This window comes from Pteropus medius, unplaced genomic scaffold, assembly GCF_902729225.1.
Source record: "Pteropus medius unplaced genomic scaffold, Ma_sr-lr_union100, whole genome shotgun sequence".
Classification (NCBI taxonomy): Eukaryota; Metazoa; Chordata; class Mammalia; order Chiroptera; family Pteropodidae; genus Pteropus; species Pteropus medius.
Window position 1 is genome coordinate 457,635 of NW_024355523.1, and position 19,165 is coordinate 476,799.

Sequence of the window (19,165 nt, forward strand, 5' to 3'; positions counted from 1 at the left end):
TTTTCAAAGTCTTCATTTGGAGATGAGATATAAATTGAATGATTTGAATAATTGACTAAGTTTATCCTTTACAATAGCAAAGCCTATTGTAAAAGTAATCCTATTATAAAAATAATCCATATATTTTACAAGAAACCCAGTCATATTATTTTGTACTGTGGGGGAAGAAAAATGTCCTTTTCTTCTACGCTTTTAGATTCTCAGCTGGGTCTCTGTTACAAAAGACAGATTAACAAGAGAAAAGCATACAAATTTATTTAAGTTTTATGTAACATAGGAGCCTTCATAAAGAAATGAAGACCTGAAGAAGTGGTTAAACCTGAGCATTATCATGCCGGTTTTGATGAAGAGTGCAAAGTCATGGAAAAATATGATAGGACAAAAGAGATATAAGCTAAAAAGATTAAACTGGGGAAAACTCAGCAAGGCATGCTTGTTTAAATTCTTCTTGCTATCTCTCCATCTTTAGAGATAAGGCTATTCCTTGCTCAGGGTATAGGGAGGGCACATCTCACATGAAGGTCTTATGACTTGCTTCAAGGAAAGGTCAGAGAATCCTTTCTGCTCCTGCCCTTTCTCCAATTCCTTCAGTTTAAAATATTCATTATGCCTAAGTGTCATATTTTGGAGTAGCACATTCTGAATCTTGTTTTAGGAAACATTGGCGAAGTTGCAAGGGACAACTCACTTTGCTGAGTATTTGCTCACCTACTAACTCACTTTCTTCTGGAGTATGTATATATATTTTTTAATTGGGGCAGTTTCTAAAGTTCCTGACGGTGACATCTCATTGTGTAGAGTTTCCTGAAGTATGTAGTTTAGTCTTCCTTGCCCTAACTGCTTCTCTCCGTTGGGCCCCTCAGATTTTATTATTTTCCCTTTCTCAATACCACCCCCCCTTTGCTAATATATACAGATATTTTCTTTGTAACTCTGGATAATTTTTTTTCTATTATTACATAAAGAGGACCACAGAAGACCCTAGAACCCAACCCAGTATTAGAAACTCATTAATTCTCTACCTTTTTCAACTGTTCATTTTTTTCATTTGGGATGTAGTCTATTACTAGCTCTCTGATGTTGGATTCATGCCATAACACACCTCCTCACTCTCCCATTCCTACATAAAGAAGAAAAGCAGGGAGCCTGAGTAGAGTAAAATATCATAGAAACATAGAATGTGGGGGCAGAAGCACAGATAAAGTATTTGGTGTTGAAAGCTTTTATTTTAGGGGAAGCACCTTTGTGATGAAGTCATATTTATAAGCACAGTAGGCTCTTGAAGTGAGTCATCATTCTAAAAGGCCAGATAAAGAAGAAGGAAACCAGGAATCCTAGCCTAAATCCAAGAACTAAAGGGAAGAGTGAAATGTAGATTCTGGAGTAAGTTTTTGGACCCATTGGCTTTTATTGTTCTTAGTAGAAATAGGTGTTTTTCCATACCAGAATACTTTCTGGGTTGGTTAGTTAGTTGGTTGTTTTTCAGGCCAGCTACTTTTCAACATTTGTATCTGTTCTCGTGGTTCCCTCTGCATGGATTTACCTTTCTCTCTGTTCAGTTGGATAGCTCACTGTTCTAACACAAGTACCACTTTATGGCTTGCCAGAGATAGGCATTGCAAACACTGTGGTAATACAAATGAGCATGCTATTGCCCTGTCCTTAAGAAACTCACAAAATACTTAATATGTAGGTTTTTAGAAATGATACATGTAGGAAAAGATAAGTCTAGCTCCTGTTTTCATCTTTTGCTTATTACATGAGCCTTTTTTCAGAAATCTCTTGAAAATGTATTTTTCCTTCATTTCCAATTTGTTTTTTCTTTATACAAAGCAATACAGTAGTTACAGAATTTCTTATTGAAAAAGATTAAAATTTTCTTTCCTGAGACAAAACTCTTTTTTTTTTTTAGGCAAGGCAACCCTTGGTTGACTTCATAGTTTGCAAGGACCTTGTCATTTTACAATCCCTTATTTTAAAAATATTTTATACCTACAGCACCTGGTCTTCCTAGATGGTCTCCCATCCAAGTACTAACCAGGCCTAACCCTGCTTACCTTGTGAGATCAGATGGGATCAGGCTTGTTCAGGGTGGCATGGCCACGAACAAGACAAAACTCTTAATTTACTAAGTTATATTTTAAGTATAAAAACATATTTGAAGTATGAAATTATTTGCCATGGTATATGATGCCATTATAAGGACATAACTATTTTTAACTTTTTTTTCAAGGATCTAGTAAATGCAGTTTAAAGTTCCCACTAGATGGAATATTTATATCCTAATGGAGCTAGCCATTTCTTTTCTGAAGAGAATTTGTTTGGAGACTTTCTAGAGAACTGTTTCACCTAGGCCGATATGCAGTTGGTTTTTACTTCACAGTATTTCACTTGGTTACAACCAATCTCTGTTCTAAATATATGGTCCTTATGTCTATGGTAGGGGCCTGGCAGTTAAATATTTTTAATGCTTATCATTGATCTAACATAGTATAAGAATGTGGCTTCTAGAGCCAGACTACTGGGTTCAAATCCTAGCGCTAGTACTTACTAGCTCTGTAACTTAGGAAAATTACTCAACCTCTCTGTGCCTCAGTTCTTGTAGCTATAAAATAGGAATAATGATAATATAGGCCTCAATGGAATCTCATAAAGATTAAATGAGTTAATATATGTAAGGCCTTTATAATTGTGGCTGGCATATGTGAGCATTCTCTGTTAACAATTCATTTTACTTTTATTGAAGACAGAAAGATTTATAATATGTGACCACTCCATCATTTGCCCCTTTTCTAAGCAAATTATTTTTATTATTTATATAATTATATATTATTCAAAATATTTTAATTGAGCACCTAGTTTGTTTCAGTGGCTTTATGCTTGGGACCGTGTTGTGGGCAAAACAGTCATGGTACCTATTCCATGGAGTTTACAGTTAATTTGTAAGAAAGACATTTTTAAAATTAAATAAATACGGAAATAAATGCATCATTATAAGTTATTTCAAATGCTGTAGAAGGAAAGGACAGGTGCTATTATAAAGAAACAGAGATCTATTTTGGACTAAATAGTTAAGGAATAGCTTGCTTGAGAAGTGAAATTGAATCCGAGAAGTGAGCAATGAGAAGACAGTAATCAGAGTTGGAGGGGAACGAATGCCATTCCAAGCAGAGAGCAGCAGGTCATGCACAAATTCCCTGAGAAGAGAAAAAGCTTGGCACATTCAATAAACCTGAAAGAAAATCAATTTGATTGGAGTATAGAGACAAAAGATAGTGTGGAATGAGATAAGGGGGATGATTAAGATAGAGTAAGGAGTTTGCATTTTATTTCAAATACAGTGGAAAACCATGAAAGAGCTTTAAGTGCTAGAGTAGCCACAACCTGGTTTACATTTTCAAGATCTATCTGGCTATTATGTAGAAAACAATTTGGAGTAAGATCAAAGAGAAACTAAGGACACCAATCAGGAGGCTCTTGCAGCAGTGCAGGTAAGAGTTCTTATGGCTCAGCATATGGTGGTAAAGCAGAAGGAGAGAATTGGATGCATTCAAGTTCAATATTGGAACTATTAATGAAAGATTTTAAACATAAATTTGGATGTGGGGGTAAAAAAATGATGTGTTCTTTTCTGGATTGAATGTCTGAGTAGAGGTGGCACCATTTACGAAAGAGGGAAAACTGAATACAAATTCTGCAAGGGTCGGGGCGAAGTAGGCAGGGATGCCTCAGAGATGATCAAGAGTTTATTTTGGACATCTGATAGACAGTTGGATATATAACTATGGAGCTCAGAAAAGTTATTTGGACTTATGGTATAATTTTGGAACTTATTAGCATCTAGGCAACATTTAAGTAATTAGAAAGCATATCATCTAAAGAGAAAATAGTGAGAGAAAAAGTGAGAAGAAAAAGGGCTTACTACTGAGCCCTGAGGAATCTAACATTTAGAGTTATTGTCAGGAAAGGGGTGACGAGTATTTGTGAGGGGAAACAAAAACAAAAAGCCAAACAAAGCAATAACACAAAGGCTGTGGTATCATAGAAACCTTGAAGAGAGAAGAGAGTCTTTCATTAGAAATGGAATTGTTAACTATACCACGCTGCTTCTGAGAGGATAAGCAAAACGAAGACAGAATTGGTTAATGGATCTTCAGAATAAAAGTCACTGGTGATCTTGACCTTGACAAAAAAAGTTTACTTGGAATGAGGAGACTGGAAGTTAGGTTTGAAAGGCAAGTTTGAACTACGAGACAAGGAGGTGGAAAGAGTATGTACAGACAGTTTTTCTATAAGGACTACACGAGAGAGTAGAGAAATAAGATGATCAAGATACGAGGCCCAGTATGTTTTTTCTTAAAGATGGGAACTAGAATCCTTAAAGGCTCATGGGAATGATCTAGTAGAGGAAGGAATTGAAATGCTTAAGAATTAAGCCAAGTTTTGTTTTCAAGAAGCCAAAGACACAAAAACTCCTGAGAAATAACAGTATGACTTCCCATGTTAACAGAAGTTTTGTTTTCATATGAGGACCTTGAAACTCTGTAAGGCAAGCAAGAAAATATCATTAAATAGAAAAATGCAAGTGCCTAGCCATTCTAGGTAATTTGACAGAGAATGAAGGAAAGGAAATGGCTAAAGAAAATTAAGTATATAGTTAAATTTTGCTTAAATATTAAACTTTGGTAATGTTAATGCTTATTAACAATATATCTAAAGAATCTAACTCAGTATATATACTTGACTTTTAAAAGGTCTGAATTTTAACAGCTTGAGTAGATTCTAAGAATTTAAGAATTTAAATTATGAGAAAAAGGACTAAATAAAACAGAAGGAATCCACTGACAAAATCAGAAGCATAGTGGGAAAACAGTTTCATTTTTATGATTTTCTTAGGCCCAAGGTAAGTATCTAATTCCTGACTTTTGTTCTAACACTTTCATAATTGCTCAATGGAACATTTTAATGGTAAGGGTAGAAGTCAGAGTATTGCCCAGAGTCTCCACTGGAGATCCTTCCTACTGCTCAGGACGGAGATGATTCACAACTTTTAACAAAATAATTATTGATGTGTCTCCTTCCCTCTCTTCCCTACTACTTCCGCCCTCTTCCCTCTTCCCTTCTCCCTCTCTCTTTTAGATTGGTAAGCTAAAAGTATCTACGGACCTTTTGCAGTTTAGTTAAATTAATAGGAGGTTACTGGAGAGTCTAAACACATATTATGTAAAACCCCCAAATTTTAACTCTTTATTCATATTAGGCTGAATAAGTTAGGAACTCATAAGAATACAGTAAGTACTATATTCAGATAAGGGCCAAAAATACATTTGTTGATCAAATTGAAATTAGAAAAGGTATCAGTGAGTGTAACTCATTGCTCAGATCTGAGCTATTTTGTTTTCCAACCCTCAACCTTGTTTATAAATCCAAAGAAGGGGAACTGAGGTAGCAAGCTAAATAGATTTAATGCCATAATCCTTTATTGTATAGGGGAAATTTTAATGTCTTTCTCCAGAAAGTTTGATCTTGCAAAAAATTTATATTCTATATTTTTAAAACCTGTATTATATTTGGATTTATGTATTTCAGCTATTCAAATTGGTCGAAACTAAGAAGGAAGTAGAATCATGCATCTGGGATTAATATGCACCTTTTATGAATCATAAACTAGTTTTGTAATAATCTAATAGAAACAGATAAGAAAAAACTACTTCCATTTTTGTGAAGTTGTCCTGATTACAGGACAACAGAACTGGGAATAGTATACTAGAACTCACATCTAAAGAGAGAGGTAGTATTTATAATTTGCAGGCACTAAGCATGTTAAAATTTCCTTTTTTGGTAAGCTGTACTTGTGGAATTAGGGACAGCTGGTCAGTCAGTGTCTTCTCAGGTGGTACCACAAAATAGATGGATTTGGAGGAAATAATGCAAATGAAATGATGCAAATGAAATATCCCTTAATATCTGTTTGAATTGAACATAACTATCACTTTCCATTACTAACACAGGGTCAATGTGCTATCTTAGGCATTTAGATGGAAAATGCCAGTTCTTAGGTGTGTGCTTGTGTTTTTGAGGGCACGTGCGTACGTGTGTTTATGAAGAGCACGTGCTCCAAGACTAAAAACAGATGTCGTAGTCTATTATATTCATACATTTTAAAGCGAAACACTAGAAAATAAAGCAAGAGGTATAGGGACTCAGATAAAAGTCCACTTATAGATGAACTGTTATTTAAAATATTTTTTTAATTAATTTATTTTTATGATAACATTGGTTAATGAAAACCAATGTTTCAGCTGTACACTTTAACAGTAAGGCATATATATTTTTACACTTTGTGTTCACCTCCCATAGTTAGATTTCTTTCTGTCACCATATTTGACCCCCTTTACCCCATCTACCAACCCCCTCCTCCCCAACCCCCTACCCTCTGGTAACCTCTAGTCTATAGTCCATGTCCATGAGTCTCTGTTTGTCCTGTTCCTTTGTTGCTTTCAGGTTTACATCCCACATATAAGTGATATCATGTGATTTTCAGCTTTTTCTGTCTGGCTTATTTCACTTAGCATGATTATCTCAAGGTCCATCCATGTTGTTGCAAATGGCAGTATTTCCTCTCTTCTCATGGCTGAGTAATATTCCATTGTATATATGTACCATAGCTTCTTTAGCCAATCATCTATCATAGGACACTTCGGTTGCTTCCATGTCCTGGCCACTGTGAATAATGCTGCTATGAACATCGGTGTGCAAATATCTTTTCAGATATGCACTTCTGTCCAGGAGAAAGCTGCCCCTCTAAGCTCTTGCCCTGAAGGCTGACAACTTAGTTCTTCCTCATATGTCCCTGGCACCCTGCGAGCAGCTGCCCCAGAGCTGGAGCTCAGAAAAGCAAGTCTGTCAGCCAGTAAGGCCGGGTGTGAGCCCTTTGAGAGGATCATCTGCAACCCCCACATCCCTTCATCACCCTCAGCTGCAGCCTCTACTAGGAAGCCCAGTGTGGGGTTGGGACCCCTCACTCCTCAAGTGAGAGAGGGCGCTCTGCAACCAAGATAGTTCTCTTGATTCTCGATGGCTACATGCAGTTGCGGGACCAGGCCATTTTGCTCTCAGTCCTTCCTACTGGTGTGAGTTGATCTGCTATTTTTGTCTCTAGTTGTAGAGGTTCTGTTTAGCTTGAGCTCAGGTGACTCTGTGTGCTGATTGTTCTGTAGTTTCATTATAATTTTGGTGTGGTTGCAAGAGGAGGCGAGCACAGCCTCTGCTTTCTACACCATCATGACAAGTCTATCTTCCATTTTCAAAAATTATTATAGTAATTCTATCAGATATAAACTGAAATCTCATTGTAGTTTTTATTTGTCTTTCCCTAATGACTACTATGTAGAGTGTATTTTCATATGCTTGTTGGCCATTTATATATCTTCTGCAGAGAATTGTCTATTCACATCCTTTGCCTAATTTTTAATTGAGTTGTTTGTCTTTTTTTGTTGAGATGTAAGTGTTCTTAGTATAGTCTGAGTACTAAACCCTTATCAGGTATATGTTTGTAAATATTTCTTCCTTTTGTATAAGTTGTCTTTTTACATTCTTGATAATACAAAAGTTTGATACACAAAAGTTTTTAATTTTGATGAAGCCTAGTTTATTTATTTATTTTTATTTGGTTTCTATTCACTCTTCCTCAACCCACTTCCCCTCTGGTAACCACTAATGTCTGGTAACCACTAATCTAGCTCATATATCTGTGAGTTAGTTTTTGTTTTATTTTATTTGTTCCATTGTTTTACTTCTTTTATATTCTACAGATGAGTGGAATCATACAAGTTTTGTCTTCTCCATCTGAGTTATATCTCTTAGCATAATACCCTAAAGGTCCATCCATGTTGTTGAAAATGGCAATATTTCATTCTTTTTTACGGATGAGTGGTATTCCAGTTGTTTTCATATCTTGGCTATTGTATATAATGCTATGATGAACTCTGATGATTGTAGGGGCACATATTGTCTTTTTGGATTATTTTCATATTCCTCAGATAGAAGTATAATATGGTAGGTCTATTTTAATTTTTTAAAGGAATTTCCATATTGTTTTCCATAATGGCTATACCAATTTACAATACCACCAGCAAGCAGTGTATGAGTGTTCTCTTTTTTTTTACATCCTCTCTAACACTTGTTATTTCTTGTCTTTTTGATAATAGCTATTCTAATAGGTGTGAGATGATACCTCATTGTAGTTTTGATTTGCATTTCCCTAATAATTAGTGAGGTTGAAATTTCTTTCTTGTGCCTGTTGGCCATTTGTACGTCTTCTTTGGAGAATTATCTATTCTATTCAGATCCTCTGCCCATTTTCTCATCAAGTTGTTTGGGTTTTTTGTTGTTGAGTTGTATGAGTGCTTTATATAGATATTAAACTCTTGTTGGATGTATCTCTTGGTTTTATGATTTGCAAATATCTTCTTCCATTCAGTAGGTCACTATTCGTTTTGATGATGGTTTCCTTTGCTATGCAGAAGCTTTTTATTTTGATGTAGTCCTATTTGTTTATTTTTGCTTTTGTGCCCACAAAGACTTTTAAGATCAATATCAAGGAGCTTACTGCCTATATTTTCTCATAGGAATTTTGTCATTTCACATCTTATATTTAAGTCTTTAATCCATTTTGAGTTAATTTTCATGTATAGTGTAAGACAGTGGTCGTTTCATTCTTGGGCATGTGGTTGCTCAGTTTTCCCAGCACCATTTATAAAGAGTCCTTTCTCCATTTTATGTTCTTGACTCCTTTATTGTAGATTGTCCATGTCTGTGTGGGTTTATTTCTGGGCTCTCACTTTTGCTCCATTGATCTGTGTGTGTGTATCTCATACAACTTTACTGAATTCATTTATTCTAATGGGGTATTTTTTTGAGTCTTTAGGATTTTCTAAATCTAGTTTTATGTCATCTGTGAATAGCAACAGTTTTTCTTCTTTCTTTCCAGTTTGGATGGCTTTTATTTCTTTTTCATCTTAATTGCTGTGGCTAGGACTTCTAATTCTATGTTGAATAGAAGTGGTACAAACAGGCATTCTTGTTTTGTTCCTGATCTTAGAGGAAAGACTTTCAGCTTTTCACCATTGACTATGATGTTAGCTGGAGTTCATCATATATGGCCCTTATTATATTGAGATATATTCCCTTTATACCCATTTTGTTGAGAGCTTTTATCATATGTGGAATTTTGTCAAATGTTTTTTTTTTTGCATCTATCGAGATGATCATATGATTTTTATCCATTTTTTAAAACTTTTTTGATGTGATATACTATGTTGATTGATTTGTGTATGTTGACTCATCCTTTCATCTGTGGAATAAATCCCACTGCTTGATGCATATGATCTTTTAAGGTATTGTTGCATTTGGTTTGCTAATATTTTGAGGATTTCAGTTTACTAATACTTTGAGGGTTTTTGCATCTATATGCATCAAGAATATTGACCTGTAAGATTCTTTTTTTGTGCTGTTCTTGTCTGGTTTTGGCATCAGGGCGATGCTGGTTTTGTAAAATGTGTTTGGAAGCTTTAGCTCCCCAATTTTTTGAAATAATTTGAGAAGGATAGGTATTAAATTTTCTTTAAATGTTTGGTAGAATTCACTGGTGAAGCTATCTGGCCCTGGACTTTTGTTTGTTGCAAGGTTTTTGGTTATTGATTCAATTTCATTACTAGTAATTGTCTATTCCAATTTTTTATTTCTTTATAATTTACTCTTGGAAGATGGTATGTTTTTTATGTTTTTAGGAATTTATGCATTTCTTCTAGGTTGTCCAATTTGTTGGCATATAATTGTAGGTAGTAGTCTCTTATGATCCTTTGTATTTATTTGATATCAGTTGTAACTTATCCTCTTTTGTTTCTGATTTTATTTATTTCAGCCCTCTCTCTTTTTCCCCTGGTTACTGTAGTTGAGAGTTTGTTCATTTCTTTCTCTTTTCAGAGAACCAGCTCTTGGTTTCATTGATCTTTGTTTCATTGATCTTTCCTATTGTCTTATTAGTTTTTGTTTTATTTATTTTTTCCCAGATCTTTACTATGTCTTTCCTTCTACTAATCTGGGGCTTATTTTTCTAGTTCCTCCAGTTATAAAGTTAGGCTTGTAATTTTCTTTCTTTTTTCTTATTGATATAGGCCTATATTGCTATGAACTTTCCTCTTAGAACTGCTTTTGTTGCATCCCATAGATTTTGGTATGTCATACTTCTATTTTCATTTGTCTCTAGGTATTTTTAAATTTTTCCTTTGTCCCATTGATTGTTCAGTGGCATGTTGTTTTACTTGCTTTCATTTTGTGATTGATTTCAAGTTTATACCATTGTACTTGGAAAAGATGTTTGATATGATTTCAGTCTTCTTAAATTTATTGAAACTTGTTTGGTGGCCTAACACATGATCTGTCCTGGCAAATGTTCCATGTGTACTTGGGAAGGATGTGTATTCTGCTGCTTTGGGGTAGAATGTTTTGATATGAATATATAAAGCCCACGTGATTTAATGTGTCTTTTAAAGATAATGTTTCCTTATTGATTTCCTATCTGCATAATCTATCTATTAATGTAAGTGGGGTGTTGAAGTCTCTTATTATTGTTGTATTGCTTCCAGTTTCTACCTTTAGATTCATTAATATTTACTTTATGTATTTTGGTGTTTCTATGTTGGGTGCATGTTTCTTTATAATGTTATATCTTCTTGATGGATTGACCCCTTTTCATTATGTAATGGCTTTCATTGTCTTTTATTACAGTTTTTGTTTTAAAATCTATTTTGTCTAATACGAATATAGCTACTCCAATTTTTTTTTCATTTTCATTCACTTGGAATATCTTTTTCCATCCCTTTTAGTTGGTATATATCCTTATTTCTGGAATTGCTTGTAGATATCATCTGGATGTGGCTTCCTTTTGTATCCATTCAGCTACACTGTGTCTTTTGATTAGAGTGTTTAAGCCATGCACATTTTAAGTAATTATTGATAAAAGTAAATATTTAATGCTATTTTGTTAACTCTTTTCTGTCCATTTTTATACTTCTCTGTTCCTTTTTTCTTCTCTTTTTTTCTTCCCTTGTGTTTTGATGGCTTTCTTTAGTAGTGTATTTAGATTTTTTTCTCATTTTACTTTTTGGATTTACTATAGGTTTCTTCCTTGTGGTTACCATGAGGTTCACATTATAATATACTATGTAAATAGCAGTTTGTTTTAAGTTGATAGTAACTTAAATTTGAACACATTCCAAAGCTTTTCCTTTTTACTACCCCTTCCCCATGACATATTTTTGATGGCACATTTTACATCCTTTTATTTTGTGCATCTTTTAACTAATTATTGTAATTTTTGTTAATTTTACTACTTTTGTGTTTTAACCTTCCTTGTTGCTTTATAAGTGATTGATCCACTACCTCTCTCATATATTTACATTTTCCAGTGAAATTTCTACTTTTATATGTTTTTTTAATTTTTATTTAGTGTCATTTCTTTTTGGCTTGAAGTTCTCTTAACTTTTTTTTCAGGGCTGGTTTGGTGGTAATGAATTCTTTTAGTTTTTGCTCATTTGGAAAATGTTTAATCTCTCCTTCAATTCTGAATGATAACTTTGCTAGGTATAAAAATTTTGGTTGGAAGTTTCTTTTTGTTTGTTTCAGCACTTTGAATATATCGTGTCATCTCCTTTTGGCCTGCTAAATTTCTGCTAAAAATCTGCTGATGGCCTTAGAGAGTTCCCTTGTATGTAATACTTTTTTCTTTTCCTTGCTGCTTTTATAATTCTTTATTCTTAATTTTAACATTTTAATTATAATATGTCTTGGTGTGGGTTTTTTTTTAGTTCATCTTATTTGGAACTCTCTGTGCTTCCTGTACCTATATCTGTTTTCTTCCTCAGATTAGAGAAGTTATCAACTATTAGTTCTTCAAATAAATTTCCTGGTCCTTTCTTTCTCTTTTCTCCTTTTGGGACCCCTATAATGCACATGTTATTTTGCTTGATGTTGTCCCAATTGTCTTTTAAGGTGTCTTCACTTTTTAAAATTCTTTTTTTTTTTTTTTAATTTTATTTTGCTGTTCTGACTGTATACATTTCATTGCTTTGTCTTCCAGTTCATGATTAATTTATTTATTCACTCTGTGTTTGTTTCTATGTACTGGGTAAGTCAGCTACCTTTTCCAGGCTTGAAGAAGTGACCTTATGTAGGAGATATCCTTTGGAGCCCAGAAGCACAGTCTCCTCTGGCCACCAGAGCCCTACACTCAAAGGCTTTTCCCTGTGTGAGCTGCATGCACCTTCATATTGTCATTATGCCATGACTATGGCATGAGGATGGGCCAGGCTCACACCTAGCTGGGTGTGACATTCAGCAATGACCACTGATGTATTGTTGAACAGGGCTGGCACCAGGCAGGCTGCAAATTGCATCCTATGTGGAGGGTTGGTTGGGGCTCTTAACAGGGCACACGCACTGGCTCTTGTGAGCTGAGGGAAAATTTCAAAATGGTGCCAGTACTATCAAGATAAAATGAGAGTGTGAAAAATGGCTTCTATCAGTTCTCACACCCCATGTAGAGACCCTCTCTGGTAGACACTCCATGAGAAGTAAGTAGGTCTCCTTCATCTATGGTCTGTGTGCTTTTCACACTGGTGTTTTATGATGGTTTCCATGTTGAGTGGATCTGCGCACAGATTTAGGAGTAAGTTTTTCATTTCCTTCAGTTCTATGATTTTTCCCAGGTGTAATTTTGGTTGGTCTACAAAACCTGGTGGTTTGGGTGGCTCATCTCTCCTATGTAGGCCCTAAGGGTATGGGTGCTTGAATCTTTTGTGCTCAGGAGCAGCTTTTTTTTACCTTTGAGTTCCTTCTTGATTCAGCTAAATCTAATCTAGCATTAAAGTTTTACATTTTAATTTTATTTTTAAAAGTTCTTAAATAGGAATGAACAGGATGATGCTTTTATATTTTATTCAACATATTTATTTGTTTTCAACAATATTTACCTCTGCTAAAAACAGAAGCTGAAATTCTCTATTTTCTATTTTGATTAATTATAAAATAAGTCATATGTGTCTCAAGTGATTATGCTTTGTCTGCTGACTTTTTTTGTTAAGTAATGGTATTATGCAGTGTTGGACTTTTTAAACAAAATTTTCTCACTGAATCTGCACTGACTCTTGAAATTCTGACTGTTTCTTTCAGTTTTAACATTATGAACCAGTTCTCCCAATATTAGAACAGTTGGGCTCTACTCAGATTTTAAAATAACACACACAAACACACGCACACATGCACGTGTTTTATGCTATCTTATTATTTTTGTAAGAGTCAGTTATGCACATAAGCATACCAAAAAGCATAGCATGGTCATGAAAAAATATTCATCATTTGTTAGGAGGGCATGGAAAAAAGATAAATTATTCATTGCAGGTCCATTTTGAACGAAACGTTCTGTTGTTTGCTCTAAACAGATACAAATTCAGAAATTCTGTGACATTCTTTACAATTCTTCATAATCCACTCTTCTCTCTCTCTTTTATATTGTTAAAACCATTAAAATGTAACAAAATAACTTTATATGGAAATTTATGATATTCCTGGGATATTGTCAGCACCTTAGAATGTTAGTCATTCTTCCCCTTAGATACCATAGTCTTTGTTTGGTCTCTTAATGTGAGATTGTGTTATCATCTATTATTCTACTAAATTACCTCTTTTGTTGATAGTTTCACAGGATACAGAATGATTCTGGCCAAGTTATGGAGCAGATAGCCTATTAAACATACTTTCTAAAAATAAATATGGTCTTATTAATATGCCATTTTTATATTGCCTAGTTTTCAAAAGACTTTTGCCATTTTGTTTTCACACCCAAGTTATATATGAATAATGGCTTTCTATCACAGAACCAGGAGTTATAGACAGAGCTAAAGGTCTTCTTGTCAGTGATGTCTGCGAATCATGTACCTCTCGCCCTAGGATAACTACTGGGCTTGGTGTTAATTAATATCATAGTATTATAAATAAAAGCTATGAAATTCTTAAACATTTAAAATTAGCAAATAATTTTATGTTTAAAACAAAAGCTTCTTTCTCTTAGCACTTGCTAGCTTCCCCTTGATTTTTCTTTTAGAAAAATGTAATAACTTACAATATCAGCTTCAGTGCATGAACTCAAAATATTTCCCTCTATCTTTCACAGCCTTGGCTTTACTTGCTCTACTAGTCACCAGCAATTTTGCCTTCTATTGCAGTTTTTCAGCACTTCTGATTTAAAGAGTCTATTGAGTAATTAGTAGGCTTGTCCTGGTTGAGTTCTGCCTTAAGTAAGATACCTTTAATTGGAACTAAACTAAATTAAATGAGCTTTAAAACATGGCTGCTTTAGTTTCCTTTGACTCATCCAATAATTTGGTATGAAAAGGAATAGTTATTACCAGGTTTAGAAATCTAAACTCTATTTGCTAAGAACTGACTTGGGGTAAGATAAAACAACAATAAAGCAGCCAGCTATTCTTGGAAATAGGCTGCCAGAAATACTATATAGATCTTTCAACATTTTGAACTCCCCAAATTCCTTTTTAATTCCCTTTCCTGCCCTCTCCTTCTCACAGTCTTGTCAACAATCTACTTCTGGATAGATACAATTTAATGCAGATATGTCAAACATTTGACCTTTCTGGTTATGAATACTTGAGACAGGAGTCTGTTGAACTTTCATTAATCAGAACTCCTTGGATTCCCAAGTGATGAAAAACCCAGTTCAGATTGGCTTAAGCCAAAAAGGGGAAATTATGGCTCACATAACTAAAAGATTGCTAAATTGGTTTCTGTCACAGCTTGTTACAAGGAAATGAAAAGGATGTAATCAAGACCCAGTAATAATATGTATGTGATATATACAATTATATATATATATGTGTGTGTGTGTGTGTGTGTATGTGTGTGTATATATATATATATATATATATATATTCTGAAAGATGGCTCACTGAAATTGATATATATCAATTTATATTATATTGAGAGGCTCTACTTTCCTTTGTGTTAGCACTAATTTTTTATACAACCTCTCTCTTTGTTGTCACAAAATGATTGCAAAAATCTATTGCATTTCCTTATTTCTGTTCAGTCACACGCCCTTCCTTGAGCCAATCACTGTGGTCAGGAGAATGGAACATTCTAACTAATTAAGCTCTAAGTTACATACTAATTTCTGGAGTCAAGATGAGTCAACTCCCCCAGAATCATATGGACTAAGACTTGGGAAAGCTGTTTCTGTTCCAGAGAGATAATAGGAAATTTGCACTGCAGAAGCACTATTGAGTAGTTATGACAGAGACGCTATGGCCCATAAAATCTGACATATTTACTATCTGCACCTTTACAGAAAACTTCCTAATCTTTGATCTAGTCATTACTTGAATTTCCTTTGGTGACAAAAATTCTTTCTGGGAGACAACCATTTTCTTAAAGCTCTAATTATTTTAAAAAAGAAAAAGATTACTACTTCTATGTGTCATCCATTTCACTTAAGTCTAAAGTAGTATCCCAGTTGGAAAATTATTTTAATTAAAACACAAAAATCCTGAGTCCACACCTAAATTGCACTAAATTAGACTAGTTTTTCTTGCTCAAAAGATATTCCTTGTGTAATAGTTACAATTTTTTAAATATACATAACTTTTATCCCGGCAGCTCCATAATCAGAAAAGATTTTTTCTGAATAACTTAGCTTTTTAATAAGATGAACTTTAAAATATCATAGCCATCCCTCAGAAGTACATGATTCAGTCAGTCGTATTTACTCAATAAAAAAGCATTTTTTGTAATAATCAATTGACTAAAAATGATTGTCATTCCTTGATAGTTTCACCAAAAATCATAGAGTATAGATGTTGTAATTTACTCATAGTGATTTTAGCTATATTTAAATAATAAATAATACTGTATTTGATATTTTTTGTCTTAAGATTATGTAACACTCTAATGTTACTATTGCTATAAATCTTCTGTATGCTTCATCTTTTTAGAATGTATAGGATATCTACACTTATATTTAGAGTTGTTTATTTAACATTGTTTTTTATGAAAATTTTGTGAAAATCAAAGGAAATGGATTATGTTATAAAAATATTATAATATACTTTGCTATTTTCTGCTGTTATATTTTTCCCACTTGTTAATTTATCATAGGTTATATAGTACAGTTTGCCTCAGTAATTTTCATTTTTTTCACAATGTTTTTCATCTTTTTTTTAATCAACCACTTTTTGGGACCCAACTATATGCTATTATTTACTCTGTTCTTCTGTTCTTATGGTTGAACTTACAGCTTTTTACTTGATAGTCTCTAGACCAGCACTGTGCAATAAAATATAATGTAAAATACAAAATGGAAATGTTATATGTAATTTTAAATGTTCTAGTAGCCACATTTAAATAAATACAAAGGAATAGGTGAAATTGATTTTAATAGTATGTTTTTTTATTTAACCTGATATATCCAAAATATTAGCATTTCAATATATAATTAATATAAAAATTATTAATGCGATATTTTACATCCTTTTTTTTTTTTATATTAAGTTTTTGAAATCCAACTTGTATTTTATACTTACTTCACATCCCTAGACCACAGTGCTTACTTGGACTCTATTTGAATTTTAAGTATTCTTGATCATTGCTCTCTTAAATAAACCTTTTTAAAAGTTTAGATGTTCTTGTTCTATAAAGTAACAGTGCTGACAGTGCACATTAGTTATATCAACTTAATAGAATGGATAAACATCCACAAAATCTACTTTAAACCAAATTATTTGCTAATCTTGCTTAGTATAAGATTAATAAATATTTAAATGCACATATTATTCACTTCCAGGGACACTGTTTTAATATAAGGAATTATGGAAAGTCTATAACCCAGATTTTATGTTGGTTTTGTTACTTAATTGATTTAGGTTGGAGATGTGTTAAGTATTATTTATTGCATGCTCTGACTCAAATAATTAATTCAGTTTCAGTCTGAGGAGTAATCTAACTAATTTAATAATAATATACCTTTATTCTCTTCTAGATTCAATTTTGATTTTACTACCAATTATTTATTTTATTATGTACATTTATGTACAAGTATGTGTGTGTTTCAAAGTGATTTCAGCACCATTAATATTTTAATTATACCAGTAATAGAAATAAAAATGCCTAATTTGAGCTATAGCCTAAAATTCTGTCTTCATAAATGATCTTATGCCAATATAGTTTATTTAATGCAGATTTATCTAATGGCAATAACCATATTAGATCTATCATATTATTAAATTATCATGCTAAATAGATGAAAAAGGGACAGTGCTCTTATAGAACATATGAATGTGATAACTATCAGAACAAAAAGAAGTGATTCTTGATTGGACTGTAAACAGTGTGTAGAGAAAATTGAGATAATGGATAGCAGGTAAAAGAAGAAGACTTTACAATTTTATCTCTTGACAGTTCTTTGACACTTTTAGAATACTATAAAAGGTAATTTCTTAACCACTTATGCTATTAAGAAACAGCTGTGATTCCTTGAAGTTTTTGTTCATATATGTGTGTGTGTGTGTGTGTGTGTGTGTGTAATTTCAGAGGCCCTAGAAATTTCATATATCAGAGCCTCTGTTAATATATAGATGTAGAAATAAATACTAATATTTACTGGTCTTAAATACAAGATCTTTAGTGTGGTTTTCTAATATACCTACAGGTAATTTTCAAATTAAATGTCCATTTACATTTTATTTCAAAGCCATCCGTTCTGCTCTGTTTATAGTGGTAGAGAGATAGTGCAGCTATTGTCTCTTTGCATTGGTTTACAGGGTGCCATTCTTTTCATTTTTCTTACTCTATTGACCACTGCATCTCAATATGGTTCCCCTATTCTCAATTCCCACCCCCTTACCATTTAAATAGTGGCGAACTCCAGAATTCCCTTTGTGTTTTTACAGATTTCATAAATTTGGTCATTCATAAACTAAGAGTATTTCAAAACAGGTTACAATAACAAAAGGTTTTTAATAGCTTTTGAAGTGTTTTAATAGTGATTTTTCATAAATATGACATGAAATATTAATTCTTTTAGAATTCAAACCTGATTCATCAGAAAGTGTCTCCTCCTAATGATCGACAAGGATCGCCAATATTATCATTCATCGTTCTTGAACAATTTAATGCCATTCGCTTGGTCCAAAGTGTTCATCAGTCTCTTGCTGCTCTCAGCAAAGTCATCAGAGGAACTACCTTACTGAGTTCAGAAGTACAAAAATTGGCAAGTGCTTTATTAAACCAAAAGGTAAGCCAATACTAAATATATGTTTTTATTTCATTATTATAAGTGAGTTTCATCATGTATACATTTGTCAGAAGCCTTATAGTTAATAATAATAGAAAACCCAAGTTAAACTTGTTTAAGCCATATAGGAATTAATTGACTGATATAACTGAAGGATCCAAGGGTAACTAGCCCTAGCATTGTCAGCTTAATGCAGGAGCTTAAAATTGTCATTAGGATCGTACCTTGTATTATATATGTACCTATCTAAGTATATTGTGTGTGTGTGTGTGTGCATGTATATGTATCCTCTATGTTGATATCACTTTGGGGCAAGTCCTCTATACATGGTGGTATTTTAGCAGCCTGAGTTTTATATCCTCTGAGCTCCAAGTTCAACAGAAAGAACACCTGTTTCCTGGTAACTCAAGCAAGTATCTTAAGATTAGTTTTGATCCAAACTGTTTGGCTTGTGTTTTATGCCTAGTCCCATACTAATTCTGTGGGCAACGTTTGCAAAGCTCTCATTGCTAGGGCTTCAGCCAAATATCTCTCCTAGGAGCTGGGGATGGATTCAGCTCCATCCGTAACACATATATTGCAATTAAGGGAAGAATGGTTACCCAGTAGAAAAACAGGGTACTTTAGGCAGATAAAAGGAAAATCAGCACCTCTCTTACTGAATAATTTGACCATTTTAAATAATAGTAAAGTCCATGTTCTTCAGATCTACTGGATAGAAACAAAAAATATGGAGTATCTTACATAGATTTATTTCAGCAATTTGGAGACTATAAACCTTAAATCAAATGTGGTATCAAACTA

At 33.4% G+C, this 19,165-nt stretch overlaps 1 protein-coding gene and 1 pseudogene across 1 annotated transcript in view; one reads left to right on the forward strand and one right to left on the reverse strand.

Annotated features, from left to right (window-relative positions):
* The window catches only part of DYNC2H1 (dynein cytoplasmic 2 heavy chain 1), a 255,285-nt gene that overhangs the window by 191,549 nt on the left and 44,571 nt on the right, over nucleotides 1–19,165 (forward strand). Inside the window, exon 84 of the mRNA XM_039858749.1 lies at nucleotides 18,152–18,361. Within this exon, the coding sequence (XP_039714683.1) occupies nucleotides 18,152–18,361 (210 nt within the window). The remainder of the gene's footprint in view (nucleotides 1–18,151; nucleotides 18,362–19,165) is intronic.
* On the reverse strand, nucleotides 1,990–2,108 carry LOC120599697 (uncharacterized; annotated as a pseudogene).